The sequence below is a fragment of the Amblyraja radiata genome, chromosome 9 (assembly GCF_010909765.2).
Source record: "Amblyraja radiata isolate CabotCenter1 chromosome 9, sAmbRad1.1.pri, whole genome shotgun sequence".
In the NCBI taxonomy this organism is placed as follows: Eukaryota; Metazoa; Chordata; class Chondrichthyes; order Rajiformes; family Rajidae; genus Amblyraja; species Amblyraja radiata.
Window position 1 is genome coordinate 1,654,889 of NC_045964.1, and position 22,423 is coordinate 1,677,311.

Consider the following 22,423-nt stretch of genomic DNA (forward strand, 5'->3'; position numbering starts at 1 on the left):
CCCCTACCTCCCCTCACCCCTCACCCCCAGAGAATCACCTCTCACCCCCACAGCCCGACCCCCCTCACTCCCACAGAATCACCTCACCCCCCCGACATGTCCTCACCCCCAGAGAATCACCCTTCAGCCCTCATCCCCCACAACCCGACCTCCCCTCACCCCCTCAACCCGAGAATCACACTTCACCCCCTACCCCCCAGCCCCGACCTCCCCACTCCGCCTAACCACAACCTCATAGAACCACACCCAGTTGCCACAACTCCAGACGCAAATGCCCCTCCGCACCCGCTCCCATCCCGCTCCTCTCCCCTCCAAACCCCACCGTCATTCCCCCGCAATTCTCTCCCCACTCCCCACCTCACTCCATCTTAACCCCCCCCCCCCCCCCCCCCGACACGTTTAACCACCCTCTTCGCAGTTGCCTCCTCTCCCCCCAATTCCACTCCCCGCGCCTCTCCCCTCCCTGGGAGCGGGCGTGGAGGTTGGGGAAAAGGAAAGTGGAGGGAGGGGGAAAGGAGGGAGGGGAGAGGTGGGAAAAAGTGGTAGATGGGGAAGAGGAGAGGGAGGGGTGAAAGGAGGGACTGATGGGAGAGGGAGGGGGAGAGGGAGGGAGGGGTGAGAAGAGGATGGGTGGAGGGGGAGGGGCAGGGTGGAGAACAGAGGGGGGCACAGGGGGGAGGGGACATCGGTGGGGAGAGGAGCGGTGGAGGGGAAGAGCAGGAGGGTGGAGGGGGCAGAGAGGATGAGAAAGGAGAGGGGGAATGAGGAGGGAGGAAGAGGGGAGGACAATGGATTGGAGGAGTGGGAGAGGTATAGTGCAGTAGAGGGGTGTATGTGTGTTATGGAGTGGGGTGGACGTGTGTTATCGAGGTGGGGGTGTGTTATGGAGGGGAGTGAGGGGTGTATGTGTGATATCGATTTGGGGTGTGTTATGGAGGAGAGTGAGGGGTGGGGATGTGTTATGGAGTAGGGAGACAGGGTGGAGTTGACTTATGGATGGGAGTGAGGGGTGGGGGTGTGTTATGGAAGGGTGAGGGGCGGGGGTGTGTTATGGAGGGGAGTGAGGGGTGGGGGTGTGTTATGGAGGGGAGTGAGGGGTGGGGGTGTGTTATGGAGGGGAGTGAGGGGTGGGGGTGTGTTATGGAGGGGAGTGAGGGGTGGGGGTGTGTTATGGAGGGGAGTGAGGGGTGGGGGTGTGTTATGGAGGGGAGTGAGGGGTGGGGGTGTGTTATGGAGGGGAGTGAGGGGTGGGGGTGTGTTATGGAGTGGGGAGTGAGGGGAGGGGGTGTGTTATGGAGGGGAGTGAGGGGTGGGGGTGTGTTATGGAGGGGAGTGAGGGGTGGGGGTGTGTTATGGAGTGGGGAGTGAGGGGTGGGGCTGTTGTGGAAGGGAGGGATGTGTGGACATTGAGGGAATGATTAATATTGGAGGAGGTATATCGTCAATGACATGGGGCAGTGAGACAGGTAAGTCCGGGGCTAGTAGACCTGTACATCGTGGGGATCGGCACGGCAGTGGGGGAGAGGTTACAGTAATACTCGTGACCCGTGACCGGCAGGTCATGTATGATCAGTTCACTGGAGATCTTTGTGCAAGTGAGCCGCTGTGTGTTAGACACAGGGGACCATACGCTACCCCCACCATTCATCACCGCCGCGCTCTACTGTGGAGTTGATTATATTGCACTGTGCACATCTGCTGGATAAAGAGTGTGGAAAAGAACTGCAGATGCTGGTTTAAATCAAAGCTGGACACAAAATGCTGGAGTAACTCAGCGGGACAGACAGCATCTCTTAAGACAAGGAATGGGTGACGCTTTGGATTGAGACCTTCTTCAGACTCAATATATCACACAGGATAAAGCGAACACCTGGTACATAATACCCCCGCCCTCTCTACCCCGCCTTCTCCTTCATTGCCCTTCCCCATTGCCCTCCCCCCATGCCTGAAAACTCATTGGCCGGCGGTTCATTCTACAGCAAGACAATTGATTCCAAACTTACTGCTAAAGCAAGAAATGAGTTTTTCAAAGCCAAGAAATGGTCAATTCTTTTTATTTTTTAATTTTATTTATTAGAAGTGAGTACAATGCATTGGCACAAAAACGATGTTAACATATTACATTCTCTGTACAACTTCCCTTTTTTTAAGAGAGAAGTGAGAAAGGAGAAGAAAAAGAGGTTGTGAAAAGTGAAGAATAGATTAGTGAGCGTGAGTGAAAAACCAATAAGGAAAAAGTGAAGGAAAAGGAATAAGTGATCTGAAACCAATTGAGCATGCCTTTTATACGCTGAAGAGAAAACTGAAGGGGACCAGCCCCCAAAACAAGCATTAGCTAAAGATGGCTACAAAACAGGCCTGGTGGAGCATTGCCAGAGAAGACACCCAGCAACTGGTGATGTCCATGAATCGTAGACTTCAAGCAGTTATTGCATGCAACGGATATGCAACAGAATACTAAACATGACTACTTTAATTTACATGACATTGCCGTATCCCAAATACCATGGTGCCCTGAAAGGGGGAGATTCTGTTTAAACACTGCTTTAAGATAAACATGGTGAAACAAAAATGTATAAGAATCGTCTTTATTAAAATCTGACAATATGCACTTTAACCACTTGTGTTTTTTTCTATTCAAAATCTCAAATTGTGGAGTACAGAGGCAAAAAAATCAATGATGGGTCTTTGTCCCAAACATTATGGAGGGCACGGTGAACTAAACGTAGCTGTCTCGGAGCTGGTTCACTGATGTATGGTGCAATTGGAGTACCTTCTTTACTTCTATGCTATTTTGAAAGGAAGGTTTAAATTCTATCGTAATTTGAAGCATATCACAGATATTCATCAGTGTTAAATTGGAGACCCGCTGCAATATGGTCATGGTGCGTATGAATGAGATACAAAACGCACTTCTATACATTCAGCTAAAGATCAGAAGAAACACCCATTGCATCCATTCCAGACTTCTGTTCATTGCTCGTGCAGAAAGATGGCCCAGATTGGTCTGAGGACAAGTTTGTTTCCAGGCTGACATCCTTCATTACACGAGCTGCACTGAGAGTGCTGATGAAGTCCTCGAAGATCGAATCAGTGAGCACAATGCGGCCAAGTCTACAACAGTGAGAGAGAGAGAGACAGAGAGATATATATATATATATATTAGTGGAGAGGGAGAGAGTCTCAGCACCAGTTTTAAGTAACAATTCTGTAATAGTAAGAAACAGGGCAACACAGTCATGTGATGCCTCTCACGTTCTACCTACCCTAGCTTCTCTATTTTGCATTCTGGATTCACCAGGGCTGCATTCAACGCTTTAATTCCAGAATCTCCCAATTTATTATCACTCAGATCCAACCCCGTCAGAGAGTCATTTGTGTTGATGGCAGCTGCGAGATCCTCGGCACAGGACTGCGTGAGACCATTATTATTCAATCTAGTGATCATAGGAGCAAATGTTCATCACTATTATAAAGAAAGACATGTTTATATATTGAACCTTTAATAATTGAACTTTTAATAATTCCCACGTTATATCATAATCGTAGATTCTTAGTCATATTGCATGGAAACAGATGCTTCGGGCAACTTGCCCATGCCGACCATAATACACTTGTCCCACCATTCAGTGTTTGGGCCATGTCCCTCAAACCTTTCCTATCTAAATTAGGGCGTTAGAGATCGCCCAGATCTACAGTATACTTATTCAGCTGCTTACCGCAGTTCCTGGATGTTACATTCTGTGTCCTTCAGTGCTTCAGACAGCACTCGCACCCCTGCATCTCCCAGTTTATTATCACCCACTGACAGTTCGGTCAATGAACTGAGAGCAGACGCCAGGTCATGAGTGCAAGATGCTGTGAGGTGATTACTACTTAGACTGGAGACATAGAGGAAAGACAAAATTAAACACGTTTTAAAAAGAAAATAAAGTAGGTGATTGAGTTTGATACACGGAATTGTTGTCGAAGAGAAGAGTCACACAATATATACTCTACTGCCTTTAGACATTAAATATCTGAATGATTAAGGGTTTATTGCAATCTTCCACTATTCAATCTGACTCACCCCAACTCCTAGATGTTACAGTCCGAATCTCTGAGAGCCACAGACAACATTTTTACTCCCGAATCTCCCAGCGTATTCTCACCGAGATCCAGTTGCGTCAGCGAAATGTTTGCATTCAGAGTGGAGGCAATATCTCGTGCACTGGAGTCGGTAAGTTGGTTGTTGTTCAGACTAAAGCGACATATAAAATAAAGATTATGAAGGCAAGAATATCACTATGCGCGGCATCAATCAAGCTACAACCTGGAACATTATAATATGTGCATAAAGCTGGATTAACTCAACGGGACAGGCAGCATCTCTGGAGGGAAGAATGGGTGACGTTTTGGATCGAAACCCTTCTTCAGACTAGTCGGGGGGAAAGCAAAACGAGAGATATAGACGATGATGTTGAGATAATGAAAATGAATGCAAGATATGCAAAAAGGCAACTATGATAAAATAAACAGGCCATTGTTACCTGTTTGTTGGGTGAAAACGAAAAGCTGGTGCAACGTGGTTGGCGGGGCGGGAAGGGGTGGGAGGGTGGAGAGAGTGGGAATTCCTGGTTACAGAATATTCAGACAACTGCACTGTAGCTGCCCAGGCGAAATATGTGATACTGTTCTTCCAATTTGCGATTATCCTTACTCTGACAATGGAGGAGACAGAGGACAGAAATGTCTCTGTGGGAAAGGGAAGGAGAATTAGAGTGTTCAGCAACCGGGAGATTAGATAGGTCTAGGCGGTCGAGCGAAGGTGTTCAGCGAAAGGATCACCAAATCTATGTTTGGTCTCGCCGATGTATAAGACTCCGGAACTTGAACAACGGGTGCAGTAGATGAGGTTGGAGGAGGTGCAATTGTACCTCTGCGTTACTTGAAAGGACAGCCGGAGTCCCTGTGTAGAATCGCGGGAAGATGTATAGGGACATGATTTGTATCTCCTGCGGTTGCAGGGGATGGTACTTATGGAGGGAGTTGTTTGGGTGGGAATGGAAGGGTTAACCAGCGAGCTGCGGATGGAATGGTCTCTGCGGAAAGCGGGAGGGGGTGGAAATGTGAAAATGTGACTGGTGTTGGGTTACCGTTGGAAGCGGCGAAAATGTCGGAGGATTATGTGTTGTATGCGACAGCTGATGGTGTGAAAGGCAAGGACCAGGAAAACTGTGTCACTGTTGCGACTAGGGGGAGAGGGAGCAAGGACGGAGCTGCGGGTTACCTAGGACACAGAAGTGAGGGCCTCATCCACGATGAGAGGGGGTAACCGCCTTTCCCAAAAGCATGAGGGCATCTCGGCATTCCCTCGCTCTCCATCCTTGGCCCACCCAACTCGCACCAGCTTCTTGTTTTTACCCTATAAACAAATAACAATGGCCTGCTTCCTTCATCATCGTTACTTTTTTGCCTACCTTTCATTCATTATTTTTGTCTCTCCACTCCTTCATCTATATCTTTCATTTCCCTTTCCCCTGATTAATCTGAAGAAGGGTCTCGACCAGAAACATCACACAATCCTTGTCTTCATGAATGCTGTCTGTCCCGCTGAGTTACTCCAGATTGTGTGTCCATCTTCGGTTTAAATCAGCATCTGCAGTTCCTTCCTACATATATTGGCTTGGTAAGACTTATACATAACTTATACATAAACGTTATTATAGTTATCAGAATCATCCGTAATCTACTTACCTCAATTTCTGTATTTTACAATCGGGATCCATGAGTGCTCTAGACAACACTTTTACTCCTGAGTCCCCCAAGCAGTTCTCACCCAATTTCAGTTTAGTCAGCGAGGGGGTTGCACAGAGAGCGGCGGCGAGATCCTCGGCACAAGAGTAAGTGAGGCCGTTGTCTTCTACTCTAGTGTGATAAAATAAAAATAAATAATCGGATTATTAAATGAAAGACATGAATATTGGTAAAGTTCGTGCGGATTATTGACGTCTTATTATTACACAATAGAGGATAGGACTATGGAGACTTATTCAGCCTATAATTTCAGAGGAGCTTGTGAATTTCTAATATCATGCGGGCAGGCACATACCTCAGTTCCTGTATTTGACAGTCTGAGTCGCTCAGAGCCGTAGTCAGTCGTTTCATTCCCCGATCACCCAGCTTATTATGACCTAGGTCCAGTTCCTTCAGCGAACGGCTTCTACGAAGAACAGTAGCGAGTTTCTCGGCTGGAGAACATGTGGAACCGTTGTTCTTCAGACTGGGAATAAAATAAATAACAGCAGAAGAAACAAAGAGACAAATAGAAAGATTGCTAAATTTGGTTCAAACAGATGCCGAGTTACATAGCAATCAGGTACGTCATTGGATTTCTGAGAATGTCCTACCACAATTTCTGTATTGTACAATCCGTCTCTACCAGAGCGGCAGACACGAGCTCCACTCCAGTATCTCCTAGTTCATTATCACCCAAGTCAACCTCCGTCAGTGAGCGATTTGTGCAGAGAGCGCAGGCGAGTTCCTCAGCACAAGCAGAAGTGAGATCATTCTTATTCAGGCTGATGGTGGAAACGTAAGCAGAAAAAAATCAGAATGGGATGTCGGGAAGGTTACACAATGGGTTATTGATTATGATAGTTGGCCGGTTAAAGGTTAGCGCTGGGCCATACTGTTTTATGATATCTCATTTACGATCGCGTACTTACCGTAGTTTTTGTAGTTTGCACTCGCGGAGCCCCAGAGCCGCAGACAATAGTTTTACTCCGCAATCCCCTAGTTTGTTATAACCCAGCTCCAGCTCCTTCAGCGGCGAGGTTGCAGTGGTAAGCGAGACCAGATCTTCAGCACAGCAATGTGTAAGATTATTATCTGCAAGTCTGAAGTGCAAAATAAACAAAGTGAGAGCGGAAAAATAAAGAGTGCCGAGTGCGGGACAGGAAAGAGAGCAACGGAATTATTATGAACAAAGTATACATTATAAAAGAGAATCACTAAGAACTTTTGAGTCATATATAACAGCGACAGCCCTTTCGACCCACCTACACCACATCGACCTCGTTTTCGCATCTACGATCGCTCTATCTGAAAGGGTTCACCCGAAACCCCCAGAAATTTTCGAACTCATGTTCCCAAGTCGCTATTATTTCTTGTAATATGACCTGCCTCACCTGGAAGCTTGATTCCTATACCTACCACACTCTATGAGTGAAAAATGGCTCACTCTTTCCTGTTACATTGTTGCCCTCTCATATTAACGCTATGCCCATCGTTTTTTCATTTCCCTTCCCGTCGGAAATAAAACTTTGTCGCTTCACCCTGTTTTGTTCACCTCATGACATTATACACTTGCATAAGATCACCAGTGAACATCCAAGAAATAAAGACAGCCTGACGACCCTTTCCCTGTAGCTATGGACCTCGAATCCTGCCTACATCATCACGAATCTTCCCACATTCCAAAGACGTGCGGGTTTGCAGGGCAATTGACTTCTGTACAATTGTCCACAGAGTGTAGGATGTAAATAATCTACCCGAAGATTTTTGGTCGGGTCGGACTCGATGGCCGATGTCGCAGTAAATGGCGGGGCTTGAGGAAGTGAAGTAGATCAGAGCGATCTTGCAGCACAGCTTCATAGTTCCATGAAAGTTGCGTCAAAAGTTTCACAAGTAAAGCAGCAGCATTTTTGCAAGGAGGCTGACTGCAGGGTAAAGATTCAACTAGGATGCCATGAGGATGGGAAGCAGAGCAACAGGTCAGCAAATAGATGGGTTGACACGGAAGTGGATTATAAGGCATGACATTATCTATGGAAGGACAGGCAGGAAGAGGTTCATGGTTATGTGGAGAATGAAGGACTGAAGTATGTTTACTTCAATGCAAGGCCTATTGTGCGTAGAGCTCATGAACCTCGTCACTGGACCAATGCCTGGAATGATGATATCGTGGCCAATGTATAAATTTGGTTGCAAGAGGGACGTGATTGGCAGTTGTGCATGCCTGGGATTCGATGTTTTAGATGGCTACAAAGGAGACGATGCTTTATAGTTCCGGTAGAATATAACGGCGGTCTGCAGTGATGGCCTACTGGAGGGTACATCTACTGAAGCATTCTGCGTTCATGTCAACAATAAGAAAGGAGCAATGACTTCAATGGCATTATATTACTTGCCACCCAACAGTTAGTGAGAGATGGGTGATCAGATAGGCGGACAGATTAAGGAAGGATGCTAGAACCATCGTTTTGACATAGTGGGTGAATTTAACTGCCCCAATATTGACTGGGGCATACACGGCTCAAGAGGATTAGACGGGCAAAAATATGTAAGCCGTATCTAAATTTTCCTTAAACAGACTGAGGGTATTTCGACTTGGCGAGGGATCATACTGGATCTTGTATTGGGAAACGGGACTGTTATGTGTCTGATGTAAGAAACATAGAAACATAGTAACATAGAAAATAGGTGCAGATATATGCCATCCAAAATAAGTTCCCCTTACCGTCTTTCCCCCCATATCCCTTGATTCATTTCGCAATACGAGCTAAATCTAACTCTCTCTTGAAAACTCTCTCTTGCGGTGGAAGATGAATTTTGGATATAGTGTTCACTACTCCCTAATTTACCTTGCATTTCCGCTGACTAGTCTGAAGAAGGGTCTCGACCCGAAATGTCACCCATTCCTTCTCTCCAGAGATGTTGCCTGTCCCGCTGAGTTTCTCCAGCATGTTGTGTCTACCTTTCCTAAGTTCAAATACAGTTTTGTATGGGGAGACATCGGGATGTTGGAGTATGTTACTTAATAGGGGCAAGGCAGTTTACCGCTCAAGGATAAAGGAGGGAATATATGTTTTGAGCCGGAGAACGTATATGAGCAAACTCGTCGAAGGTAGGCTCATGGAGAGCAGGGAGTAGAAAATACTAATATGTAAGGCCAATTTCAAATCGAGCGGGCGTTAATGCTTAGGGTCTTCAAAAGCATTAAACTCCCCGGTGCCTAATAGTACCTATCTCAGGTTATTGAAGAAACAACACGGGACATTGTGGGGACATTAAGAACGATTCTTGGTTCTGTTCAGGCCACAAATGAGAGCCCAGCAGACGGAATAATTATCATTGCGTTTCTATTGTTTAAGAAGGAAAGTAAAAAGGAATCCAGGGAACCATAGGACAATGAGTCTGAACTCAGGGCTAGTGAAACTGCAGGAGAGATTTCCTGGAGATAGGATTTACTATCATTTGGGAGCGAATTGGGTAATTAGGCATAGGTAGCTCAGGTTTGTAAGGGCATGCCGTGCGTCTACTTAATTAGAGCAAGGCAGATGTTTTATGTCACTGGGCTGGAGCTTAGGAGGGTAGACAATCAGAACTGAGGTTTTGAGGAGCTGATAAAGCAGGTTGATGAAAGTAGGCCAGTAGATGTTGTACATGTGGACTTCGGTAAGGATTTTGATGAACTGTCTACGCTACCACCTACTTTGGTGTCATCTGCAAACATTCTAATAATGTCTTGTCATTCTTATTCAAATCGATGGTCTATAATACAATGGGTGCAGCACTTGCCCCCTATACACATGTGTCCTCAGAGACATCCAGTCCAAAAAGTAGACTTACACCACTACCCTCTGCTTTCTTCCATGAAGTCAATTCTCTATTCCATTATCTAGCTCTCCTTGCATACCAGCTGACCCAATCGTCCCGAGCAGCATACCATGCGGAATCTAATCATAGGTCTAGCTGAAGTCCACCTGAACAAAATCCACAGCTTTGCAGTCATCAGTCCTTTTGGTTATGTTTTTAAAACGCTCAATCAAATCCGGAAGATACGATCGTCCATGTTGAACACAACGCTGAATCACCCTATCAGCCTAATTCTGTCCAAATACATTGACATGCCTTAGAGATCCTTCGGAACGATCTTCAGTAATTTATTTACCACTGATGTAGAGATGACTGATCTATAGTTCCAGGCATTTTCTCACAATTCTTATTAAGTAAATGCACAACACAAGTCAAACTCCAGTCGCCCCGCACCCCACCCGAGCCTAACCATGACACATGATTCTCAGCAAGTGTTCAAGTCTTGTAAGATTGAAGGAGGAATAAAACAAGCGAAAATGAGCGAAGGATAAAAAGAAGAAAGAGTGAATTAACAGAGAAATAAGAGTGAGCGTGGGGGTAAATAGAGAAGTGAGAGACAAAAGAAAGAGGTAGGCGGTGTTCCTAGTGAACAATAGAGTAAGGACATGCTCGGATAGCAATTGAGAGATGGATTAGAGAAAGCGTCAAGTTCAAGTTCAAGTGAGTTTATTGTCATGTGTCCCTGTATAGGACAATGAAATTCTTGCTTTGCTTAAGCACGAATTTCATTGACCTATACAGGGACTTGTCGAGAGGAATAGAGCCAGAGGCACAATTAAACTATAACAAGACAGAGCAGGAGAAACAGCACGAGATGGTTGGGAAGGTGAGAATGGAGAAAAGAGAAGATACATTGTGACGCGTGGGGGCAATACAGTAAAATGAAACAGGTTGGTGGTGAGAAATGAGAGAGACAGAGGAAACGGAAATAATGGTGAGAATGCAACAGTGGAAATGGAAATGGCGCCGGGGGGGGGGGGGGGGATACAGAATAGACCAAGAGAAATAAGTTCGAAGTTTAAGAGAAAGAAACGGTAGTGAGAATAATAAACAGAGCTGAGCAGAAAAGGTAACAAGGCAGGTAATTAGTGTGGAAGTCGGAGGGGAGAGAATGAAGAGGAACGGAGAGAAGGAGACGTGAGCAACGGATAAACGGCAGGGAATTATTCATGGGAATGAGAAGAGAGATGAAATAAAAATGATAAATGGGAAGGAGAAGAAGGAGGCATATGAGAGGAGCAAGAGAAGTCGGAGAAAGATTGGATTCAATTAAAAACGAATGTGATTACAATCAAAACTAGGAAATCTTTGAAAGAGAAAAATAAAGGGAATGCGCATAGAGATAAAAATAAGAAGCATGAATGGAGATCATAAATAGAAATGAGAAAAAGGGAAAGACACAGCGAGTAGAGAATACGAACAGGAGAGAAAAGACATAGAGATGGAAGCTAGAGAGAAAAGACGAAAGAATGAAAAACGAGGAGCAAAAGAAAAAACAGAATGGATAAAGAAACATTTAAAGGGAAATGGTAAATTAAATGAAGTATGAAAAGCAGGATAAAATAAAATTAAAATAAGACAATATTGTGGCAGAGTGGAAGCACATTGATTTACATCGGCTCGCACATTAATACATTTAGCTACTGAAATATCCACTCACGCAACACACACGGTCTCACAACCAGTTCTTACCCGACAGTTTGTGTTTTTGACTTGGAGTCAGTCAGTATCTTCGACAGTATTTTTATTCCAGAATCTCCCAGGTTATTTCCTTCTAACCTGAACGCATATAGACAAATGTTGTGAAATAATTATGAAGGACTAATAGATCGGGTGATTGCACAGATTAATAGATTAAAGATTAATAGAACATGACGTCTGTCGTTAACATAACAAATGTGGCTGTACATTCAGTTCAATTAAAATTATACTTATGAAGAAAAGTTTTAAATGCTTTTATCGAATACGTTTAATTGCATCTCCGTCGTACAGGATTCACTGGCCATCTCAAATATACTCCGTAGTGGTGGCAGTCATGATCGCAGATGACCATGTAATATACATTAGAAGTATTAGCGATAAAATTACAGTTTAAACCACTCAGTGAATGCAAGGTCTTGTTCGTGAATTTGCGTTAGGAATAAGTCTGTCCCTAACCCCGAAATATATAGTTTGAAGCTAAATTGCAGGTAAACCGGTACCATAGAGTAATTTCGATCGATATGTTAGTATTGGGTCTCAATTGCCATTAAATGCGTTATTCATAGAAAGCAAAGGAACATAGTGAATAGCACGTGCTGTGTGTAACTGTGACTCCATTTGCCTTAATTAGTATGTGTTTATTTGTGAATGCTTCCTTTTCGTGAGAAATAAAACGCCTTCCCCATTAAGAATTGTAGAAACCACTAACTAGAATCAGTACGCGGAGAATACTGCCAAATTCGGTACCCTAGTTTATTTGTAGTGCAGTGTTTCACAGGCAAAATAAATAAAGAAACAGTGATATTATGAAAGTATTGCTGTAGATTTCGATAATAATGAAATAAAGAAATAAAAATTCACCTCAAGACTTGGCACTTGTGTAGTACCGCCTCAAGACGCAGCATCCCTTCGTATTGAATGCAGCAATTGCGAAGATCAAGCTCGTTTATTGTGCGACAGAGTCCAATGGCGTGCGAAAGCACTGCACAGTCAATTGGTGTGAGTGATAATGCCTTCTTTGCATCCGCATCTCCAAATGTAAGTCTTGGTACTGATCCCAATGTGGCTTGTGCAACTGCAGGATTCTGACACTCAAACAGATAGTGCAATGTTTTTAACAGATTCCTTTTGCCCCTTTCACTCCATGAGCTTCCAATCTGATTATCCACGTTCTCCTTCACCCAATCAATCACTTGGTGGATGCTTTCCTCAGGAAATTGATCCACAAACTCCATCAGCGGTTTAGATGATCCTGGGGAGGAGAGGCCAGCAACGAAATGGAGAAATACCTCAAACCGCCCATCTTTCGCGCTGTGGGCTTCAGTGAGGAGTTTCTTGATATCCCCTGGATATGGACATAGGAATAGTGCGAGTGCGGCTACAAACTCCTGGATCGTGAGGTGCGGGAAGGTGTACACCACCCGAGAGCCAGTGGTAACTGTCTCCCGAAGTTCCACCAAGAACCCGGACAAAACCTGGGAAGGCTGTAGATTGTGCTTCATCAAATCTTCATTTTGAAACACAATTTTCTTCTCAGACACTCCGATGAAGGCCATCTGACCAACTCTCAATAACACGTCACAAACATTCTTAGTCTCTGAGCTGTGTTTTGTCAAGATGTTGTAAACATAGTAGGAATACAGTTGGGTAGTTGTCTTGGGTATTAGCTTCAGGTCTCTGCCTTTATGCATGAAGAAAGGGCCCAGTGTAAGTCCCAAGATGCAGCAGTATGAGGGGTTGTAGCTCATGGTGTATAGGATCTCGTTCTCCTTCACGTGTTTGAAAACAGCTTCTGCCACCGCCCGATCTCCAAAAAAACGGTTGAAATATTCCTTCCTTTGCTCACCTACAAATCCCAGGATTTCAACCCGAACATTAATGTCAGCTTGTTCTAGTAAATTTAGTGAGGCCGGGCGTGTGGTCAACAGCACTGAACATCCTGGGAGCAACTTGCGCTGGATTAAGCTATACACTATATCAGAGACTTCACACGGCCACTCGGGATCGAAGCACATGTGTTTGGGCTCTGTCACTCCCCCTCTGTCAGCGAAATCAATAAAACCATTGAATTCATCAAAACCATCAAAGATAAACAACAAAACAGTTGGATTCTTCCAAAGCTCTTCCAGAAGTGTCGCCAGGTAAGGATAGGAATTTAATATCAAATCTTTCAACGTCACTTTGCTCCTTATGCTATTCAGGTCGCGGAATTTAAAACTAAAAACAAATTGGAAGTATGGGTAGATGGTTCCTGTCGCCCAATCATGAATTATCTTCTGCACTAATGTTGTTTTACCAATGCCTGGGACTCCACAGGCAACCGCTGAACACCCCGTATTAAGTACCACAGCATCGCTAGTTGACCTCTCCATCAAACGCATTTCCCCAGTAAAACTGCTCCGAAATAACTGATCAATTCGTGTCTTTTCCAATTCTCTCTGGAGATGCTGTTCTCGACATTCTTCGTGTTCTTTCCCGCGTGACAAGAGTTCGTGTTCCACGAGCTTCCACTGACGTAATGGAGAAATAATTGTCAGTTCAGTATATCGGCCACCCAGCTGCGAAATCTCAATCTTCTCCGACGTCAGGATTGTTTTCAATTCAAGCATCTCACTTAGCACCCGGAGGTTTTCTTTGTGTTTCATCTGAACATCTTTGATGAGACAAAACAGAGATTTACCACATCGATGGCTTGTAAATTACAATGCTATTTTAAGGCTGTGGCGGGACCAATGGCAGATAATATTACTCCTAGTCATTGGTACTCAACTGGTCGTTAAATGTAATGTTGCTTTTAAGCAAGGATTTGAGGATAGGAGCAGGAAGGTGCTGCTGCAGTTGTACAGGGTCTTGGTGAGACCACACCTGGAGTATTGCGTACAGTTTTGGTCTCCAAATCTGAGGAAGGACGTTATTGCCATAGAGAGAGTGCAGAGAAGGTTCACCAGACTGATTCCTGGGATGCCAGGACTTTCTTATGAAGAAAGACTGGATAGACTCGGATTGTACTCGCTAGAATTTAGGAGATTGAGGGGGGCTCTTATAGAAACTTACAAAATTTTCATGGGATTGGACAGGCTAGATGCAGGAAGATTGTTCCCGATGTTGGGGAAGTCCAGGACAAGGGGTCACAGCTTAAGGATAGAGGGGAAATCCTTTAGAACCGAGATGAGAAAAACATTTTTAACGCAGAGAGTGCTGAATCTCAGGAACTCTCTGCCACCGAAGGTAGTTGAGGCCAGTTCATTGGCTATATTTAAGAGGGAGTTAGACGTGGCCCTTGTGGCTAGAGGGATCAGGGGGTATGGAGAGAAGGCAGGTACGGGATACTGAGATTGATGATCAGCCATGATCATATTGAATGGCGGTGCATGCTCGAAGGGCCGAATAGCCTACTCCTGCACCTATTTTCTATGTTTCTATGTTTCTATATAGCAACATTTTTATAATGGTTTTGTTCTCCAATTGATAAATGCCCACACATCTTATTCTATGCTTTTTTTTCTCAAATATCTGTCTCCTTCACTTGCTTTATTCTATTCCCTCCTGTCGTACTCGACTAGGCGGATCCCTCTGCAGGTCTTCATATTCACCACTAACGCTTAATTTCACACGTCTAACCTCTACTGCCTTTTCTATTCTACTTTACACTGTCATTTCTGCTTGTTTCTTCCGAAAATACCATTCACGTCTGTACAGACCCTCTCAGCTCACGCTGCACACCGCTTACCCAGCTTCACCAAGCCCCTTCTACTCCTTCTCCACTCAGCTTCCTCTTCCACTCGCTCACACACCTATATCGTTCAACTAGACTTCACTAATTTCACCCACTACATTATCTCGTCTTCTCATATCTATCTCCATTTCTCTTTCTATGCCCGCATTCTTCTTATCCTTTTCCATTCTCCCCTCCTTCATAGAGCATCCCTCCTCTTTGAATTTAATTTTGTCCTACATTTAGCACTAAGATTTATCCATAAACTCGTTCCCTATCTCCCATATATTTATACCCCCCCCTTCTAATCTTCACGCCAGACTCCACCCCGTGCCGCCCATTTCCTTTGATCTCCACCACCTCCCACACAGTTCTAGATCTGTGCTCCCACTCTCGCCTGCCCCTTCTGCCTATTCCTTAATGACCCTCAATGGAGCACAGATGGCACTGCAGTGATGTTGCTTGAAATGCTACATTCCGCCGCGCTCTTCGCATAATTATCAGTTTCTACAGATGGAGAACTGAAGTGCCGAGATAAAAATTAAAAGGAATAACAGAAGGTGCTAGAACAATTATGTACCAACGCAAAAACAAAAACTACTCAGCAGATCAGACAGCAACTGTGGAAATTTGTGATGAATGGACTCCGATATGAACCAGGAACTCCTTTTCTCGTTCATAAATGTTGCATCATCCGCGAAGAGTTTCCAATATTTTTCTGTTACCATTATTTTTATCATCGATTATTTGACAATCGACATGAAATTCTGCTGGCGTATGGCCGATAATGTAAAACATGCAGATAATACTGGAATGAATGAACTAAACCACGGGATTGATGCAACGAAAGGTGAAGGGAAATTCTTCAAAGCGCTCCTATTTGGCATATTTGGAGATGATTAGCTCCATAACCATATAACCATATAACAATTACAGCACGGAAACAGGCCATCTCGACCCCTCTAGTCCGTGCCGAACACATAATCTCCCCTAGTCCCATATACCTGCGCTCAGACCATAACCCTCCATTCCTTTCCCATCCATATAACTATCCAATTTATTTTTAAATGATACCAACGAACCTGCGGCCACCACTTCCACTGGAAGCTCATTCCACACCGCTACCACTCTCTGAGTAAAGAAGTTCCCCCTCATGTTACCCCTAAACTTCTGTCCCTTAATTCTGAAGTCATGTCCTCTTGTTTGAATCTTCCCTATTCTCAAAGGGAAAAGCTTGATCACATCAACTCTGTCTATCCCTCTCATCATTTTAAAGACCTCTATCAAGTCCCCCCTTAACCTTCTGCGCTCCAGAGAATAAAGACCTAACTTATTCAACCTATCTCTGTAACTTAGTTGTTGAAATCCAGGCAACATTCTAGTAAATCTCCTCTGTACTCTCTCTATTTTGTTGACATCCTTCCTATAATTGGGCGACCAAAATTGTACACCATACTCCAGATTTGGTCTCACCAATGCCTTGTACAATTTTAACATTACATCCCAGCTTCTATTCTCAATGCTCTGATTTATAAAGGCTAGCATACCAAAAGCTTTCTTTACCACCCTATCTATATGAGATTCCACCTTCAAGGAACTATGCACGGTTATTCCCAGATCCCTCTGTTCAACTGTATTCTTCAATTCCCTACCATTTATCATGTACGTCCTATTTTGATTTGTCCTGCCAAGGTGTAACACCTCACATTTATCAGCATTAAACTCCATCTGCCATCTTTCAGCCCATTTTTCCAAATGGCCTAAATCACTCTGTAGACTTTGGAAATCCTCTTCATTATCCACAACACCCCCTATCTTGGTATCATCTGCATACTTACTAATCCAATTTACCACCCCTTCATCCAGATCATTGATGTACATGACAAACAACAAAGGACCCAACACAGATCCCTGAGGCACCCCACTAGTCACCTGCCTCCAACCCGACAAACAACCATCCACCATTACCCTCTGGCTTCTCCCATTCAGCCACTGCTGAATCCATCTTGCTATTCTTGCTATTCCTGCATTTATACCCAACAGTTTAACCTTCTTAACCAACCTTCCATGAGGAACCTTGTCAAAGGCCTTACTAAAGTCCATATAGACAACATCCACTGCTTTACCCTCGTCAATTTCCCTAGTAACCTCTTCAAAAAATTCAAGAAGATTAGTCAAACATGACCTTCCAGGCACAAATCAATGTTGACTGTTCCTAATCAGACCCTGTTTATCCAGATGCTTATATATATTATCTCTAAGTATCTTTTCCATTAATTTGCCCACCACTGAAGTCAAACTAACAGGTCTATAATTGCTAGGTTTACTCTTAGAACCCTTTTTAAACAATGGAACAACATGCACAGTACGCTAATCCTCGGGGACTATTCCCGTTTCTAATGACCTTTGAAATATTTCTGTCATAGCCCCGGCTATTTCTACACTAACTTCCCTCAATGTCCTAGGGAATATCCTGTCAGGACCTGGAGACTTACCCACTTTTATATTTTTCAAAAGTGTCAGTACTTCTTTTACTTTGAAACTCATAGTATCCATAACTACTCTACTCGTTTCCCTTACCTCACATAATTCAATATCCTTCTCCTTGGTGAATACCGAAGAAAAGAAATTGTTCAATATCTTCCCCATCTCTTTTGGCTCTGTAGATAGCTGCCCACTCTGTTTCTCTAATGGACCAATTTTATCCCTCGTTATCCTTTTGCTATTAATATAGCTGTAGAAACCCTTTGGATTTACTTTCACCTTACTTGCCAAAGCAACCTCATATCTTCTTTTAGCTTTTCTAATTTATTTCTTAAGATTCTTTTTACATTCCTTATACTCCACAAGCACCTCATTTACTTCATGCTGCCTATAATTATTGTAGATCTCCCTCTTTTTCCGAACGATGTCCAATTTCCCTTGAAAACCATGGCTCTTTCCAATTTTTACTGTTTCCTTTCAACCGAACAGGAACATAAAGATTCTGTACTCTTAAAATTTCCCCTTTAAATGTCCACCATTTCTCTTCTACATCTTTCCCATAAAACAAAATGTCCCAGTCCACTCCTTTTAAATCATCTCGCATCTCATCAAAGTTAGCCTTTCTCCAATCAAAAATCTCAACCCTAGGTCCAGTTCTGACCTTCTCCATAATTATATTGAAACTAATGGTATTGTGATCACTGGACCCGAAGTGCTCCCCAACGCATACCTCCGCCACCTGTCCCGTCTCATTTCCTAACAGGAGGTCCAGCACTGCCCCTCCTCTAGTAGGTACCTCTATGTATTGCTGCAAAAAACCTCCCTGTGCTTATACTCAATCCTTTTGCTATGGATGCTAACATACCATTTGCTTTCTTCACTGCCTGCTGCACCTGCATTCCTACTTTCAATGACTGGTGTACCATGACACCCAGGTCTCGTTGCATCTCCCCTTTTCCTAATCGGCCACCATTCAGATAACAGTCTACTTTCCTGTTTCTGCATTTTTCTGTCAGATCCCTTTATCCTTCTATATTCCAGTGACGAAAAGCCACAGTCGATCTATTCTTTCATTATAAAAAACAGTCAAAGACAGCCTGAAACACTTAACTCTTCCATCGGTAAGTTTGTCTCAAAAGTATGTTTTAATATGTCTTCACATGTTTTATGTGGGGTGTGAGGGGTGGGGGGAAATCTGGGGGGGGGTGATTGGGGCAAACCTTTTTCAGCTACTACCTCGACGGAGATGTAATTTTTCTCCCTGTCACATCTTCGTCCCCCCTGCGACATAACAACGTGGAATGGTGTCTGGCCTTTCCTGGAGACCGGCCCGGAGCTTCAAGCTGTGGGCGAGGCACGGACTTATCATCGCGGATACTGTGATCCTTTGCAGAGGAACGCCAGTGAAGGGGCTCCGTACCCTGGGGCCTGTGAACTATAGCACCGTGAAGCTGCGGTCTACGGTAAGAAGAGGCCGAGTCGGGAGCTCCATGCAACGGAGTGTTCCGATCCATCCCGACGCCGGAGATTCGATCATCCCGACGCGAGGGCTTGGACATCGGACCGTCGGCAGCTGTACTGCGGGGAGTTCAAAGGCTCTGACCACGGGTGAACAAAGGAGGAAGTTGAATGAACTGTATTGCCTTCCATCACAGTGAAGAATGTGGATTCCACTGTGTGGTTTGCGGTTGTAGTGCGGTTGCGGTGCCTTTGCGGTTGCAGTTCCTAAACTGCGGAACAGCATCCCTCTTCCCATCAGAACTGCCCCCTCCATCGACTCTTTTAAGTCGAGACTTAAAACTCATCTTTACTATCAAGCCTTTCTTGACGTCCTCTGAATGAGGGCTATGTGTATGTATTTATGTATGTATCTATGAACCAATGTTGTATAACGTTAGTACCTCCACCAATGTAAAGTACTTTGGTCAACGAGAGTTGTTTTTTAAATGTGCTATAGAAATAAAAGTGACTTGACTTGACTTGACACTCTGGTGGATGATTGTGTTAAGTTTTATTTTATGTGGCTGTGTGTCTTGTTGCTTTTCACATAGTATGGTGGCATGATAACTCAAATTTCACTGTACCTTAATTGGTGCATGTGACAAAAAAGGTGAACTTGAACTTCAACTGAACTTCGACAGAGGAGCGGCAGTTAAAGGGGCGAGTGCGGGGATTCGCTGCTACAAGTTAAACCCCGGGTGAGTTGTTTTACACTGTTTTTCAGTGCCGGAGATTTATAAGCCAGACAGGAACAGCCTGAAACACTTAACTTGACTTCAAGGTCGGTTGAGGAGCGGAAGTTGAAGGAGCGAGTGCGGGTATTGGCTGCAACATCTCAATTAATGGATTGATTAACACTTAAAAGTAGGGCCTGGTCCAGCGGCGTGGTCTGTTGGGAGTGGCCTTGTTGATGTGAAGTGCCTGTGGAGGTGAAGTGTGAGTTTTTGGCTGAAGTGCCTTGGGAGGTAAAGTGTGAATCTTTGACACAAGAGTCTTCGGCGAGGAGGCTGATGCGAGCAGTCTACATTTAAATCGTATTTGCGTGTGTTCCGATATTTAAACTTGTGACTTATTGCAGTGACTGCAAGGAAGTTATCGGATTCAGAGAAGGGAATATGTTCTGTGAGTTTGTCTTATTCTTAATTAGTGAATGGTCTAATGACGTAATGGCAGGCAAGTTGTTACAGTGTTCTCTTGCAGGATGTGGGAAGTCGGGAACACTGCCGGTGCTTCTGACAACTTCACCTGCGGAAATTGTGTCCAGGTGCAGATCCTGAAGGATGTTATTAGGGAACTGGAGCAGCAGCTCAATTACCTCAGGACCATGCGGGTAAATTAGATTTTTCTGGACGGGACCGAAAATACAGTAGACACAAAATGCTGGAGTAACTCAGCGGGCCAGGCAGCATCTCTGGAGAGAAGGAATGGGTGAAGTTTCGGGTCGACAACCTTCTTCAGACTTTGAAGAAGGGTCTCGCCCGAAACGTCACCCCTTCCTTCTCTCCCAAGATGTTGCCTGACCCGCAGAGTTACTCCAGCATTTTGTATCTACCTTCGATTTAAGCCAGCATCTGCAGTTCTTTCTTACAGCTTAAATGCAGCGCTGCACGGCGTCGTCGAGAGAGAGGGGGAACAGCCTGAGGTTGTTGTGCAAATTTGCACAAATGCTATAAGTAGGATGAGGAAGGTTCTACAACGCGATGTTAGGGAATTAGGTAAGAGGCGGAAAAGCAGGACCTCCAGTATAGTTATCTCAGGTTTGCGTCCAGTATTTTGTGCGACTGAAGGCAAAAACAGTAAATAGGCAAAATCAATGTGTGGCTAATGAGCTGGTGCAGGGTGCAGGGATTTAGATATCTGGACTATTAACCATATATAAATTACAGCATGGAAACAGGCCAACTCGGCCCTACTAGTCCGTGCCGAACACGTATTCTCCCCTAGTCCCATCTACCTACACTCAGACCATAACCCTCCATTCCTTTCCCATCCATATAACTATCCAATTTATTTTTAAATGATAAAATCGAACCTGCCTCCACCACCTTCACTGAAAGCTCATTCCACATAGCTACCACTCTCTGAGTAAAGAAGTTCCCCCTCATGTTACCCCTAAACTTCTGTCCCTTAATTCTCAAGTCATGTCCTCTTGTAAATCTCCTCTGTACTCTCTCTATTTGTTGACATCCTTCCTATAATTAGGCGACCAAAATTGTACACCATACTCCAGGATTGGCCTCACCAATGCCTTGTACAAATTTAACATTACATCCCAACTTCTATACTCAAAGATTGGAATCTCTTCTGGGGCAAGGGTGACCTGTACCAAAAGGACGGGTTGCACCTTGACTAGAGGGTTACCCAACGTCCTGGTGGGCAGATTTGCTAATGCTACATTGGAGGATTTAGACTAGATTGGCAGAGTGATGGGATCTCCTACAGGACAGAGGCAGGTGAGAGGTTCGTATCCAGGGTGGTGAGGGAATGGTTATTGAACATAATGTGTCAGTGAAAGGCGGAGTGCGGGAAAGGGTTCATTTAAACTGCACGTATTTTATTGAAAAGGGCCTGACGGGTAAGGTAGATGAGCTTAGGGTATGGATAGGTAGGAGCGACAGCGACGTTGTAGCCATTACTGACCCTGATTAGGGGAGGGGCGGGACTGGCAGCTCAATGTTCCGTGATACAGGAGCTTTAGGAGAGACAGGTATGAGGGAAAAAGAGGAGGGGGTTGCATTGTTGGTTAAAGACGATGTCACGGCAGTGGTCAGAGGTGACATGACGGACGGTTCGAGTAGTGAGGCGATATGTGTGGATCTGAGGAAAAACAAAGGAATGATCATCTTGTTGGGAGTGTACTACAGACCCCCAATAGTCAATGCGAATTAGAGCAAATATGCCATCTATAACTGAGGTTGTTGTAAGAAACATAGAAAATAGGTGCAGGAGGAGGTCATTCGGCCCTTAGAACCAGCACCGCCATTAATTGTGATCATGGCTGATCGTCCCCAATCAATAACCCGTGCCTGCCTTCTCCCCATATGCCTTGATTCCACTAGCCCCTAGAGCTCTATCTAACTCTGTCTGAAATCCATCCAGTAATTTGGCCGCCACTGCCCTCTGTGACAGGGAATTCCACAAATTCTCAACTCTCTTGGTGAATACGTTTTTTCTCATCTCAGTCTTAAATGGCCTCCCCTTTATTCAAAGACAGTGGCCCCTGGTTCTGGACTCGCCCAACATTGGGAACATTTTTCCTGTATCTAGCTTGTCCAGACATTTTATAATTTTATATGTTTCTATAAGATCCCCCTCATCCTTCTAAACTCCAGTGAATACAAGCCAAGTTCAATGTTTTCAATCTATCCTCATATGACAGTTCCG

The 22,423-nt window shown here is 44.5% G+C and overlaps 1 protein-coding gene across 1 annotated transcript; it reads right to left on the bottom strand.

The window, feature by feature from the left end:
* Nucleotides 1-2,736: 2,736 nt before the first annotated feature.
* On the bottom strand, nucleotides 2,737-14,105 carry LOC116977285 (NACHT, LRR and PYD domains-containing protein 3-like). Its single transcript, XM_033027781.1, has 10 exons — nucleotides 12,202-14,105; nucleotides 11,332-11,418; nucleotides 6,708-6,878; nucleotides 6,390-6,560; nucleotides 6,092-6,262; nucleotides 5,737-5,907; nucleotides 4,079-4,240; nucleotides 3,720-3,881; nucleotides 3,267-3,437; nucleotides 2,737-3,114 (listed from the first exon to the last, which is right to left on the bottom strand). The coding sequence occupies exons 1-10, from the start codon at nucleotides 13,983-13,985 to the stop codon at nucleotides 2,928-2,930; spliced, it is 3,237 nt and encodes a 1,078-aa protein (XP_032883672.1). The 5' UTR covers nucleotides 13,986-14,105; the 3' UTR covers nucleotides 2,737-2,927.
* Between the last annotated feature and the right edge of the window lie 8,318 nt (nucleotides 14,106-22,423).

What these genes read in the sequence shown, in the direction of transcription:
- LOC116977285 (XM_033027781.1), bottom strand. Translation starts at nt 13,985, where the DNA reads ATGAAACACAAAGAAAACCTCCGGGTGCTAAGTGAGATGCTTGAATTG. An exon ending in TGTACAATACAGAAATTGTG is followed by an intron (nt 6,263 to 6,389) that starts GTAGGACATTCT and finishes TTTTATTCCCAG; the next exon opens with TCTGAAGAACAACGGTTCCA. An exon ending in TGCAAAATAGAGAAGCTAGG is followed by an intron (nt 3,115 to 3,266) that starts GTAGGTAGAACG and finishes TCACTGTTGTAG; the next exon opens with ACTTGGCCGCATTGTGCTCA.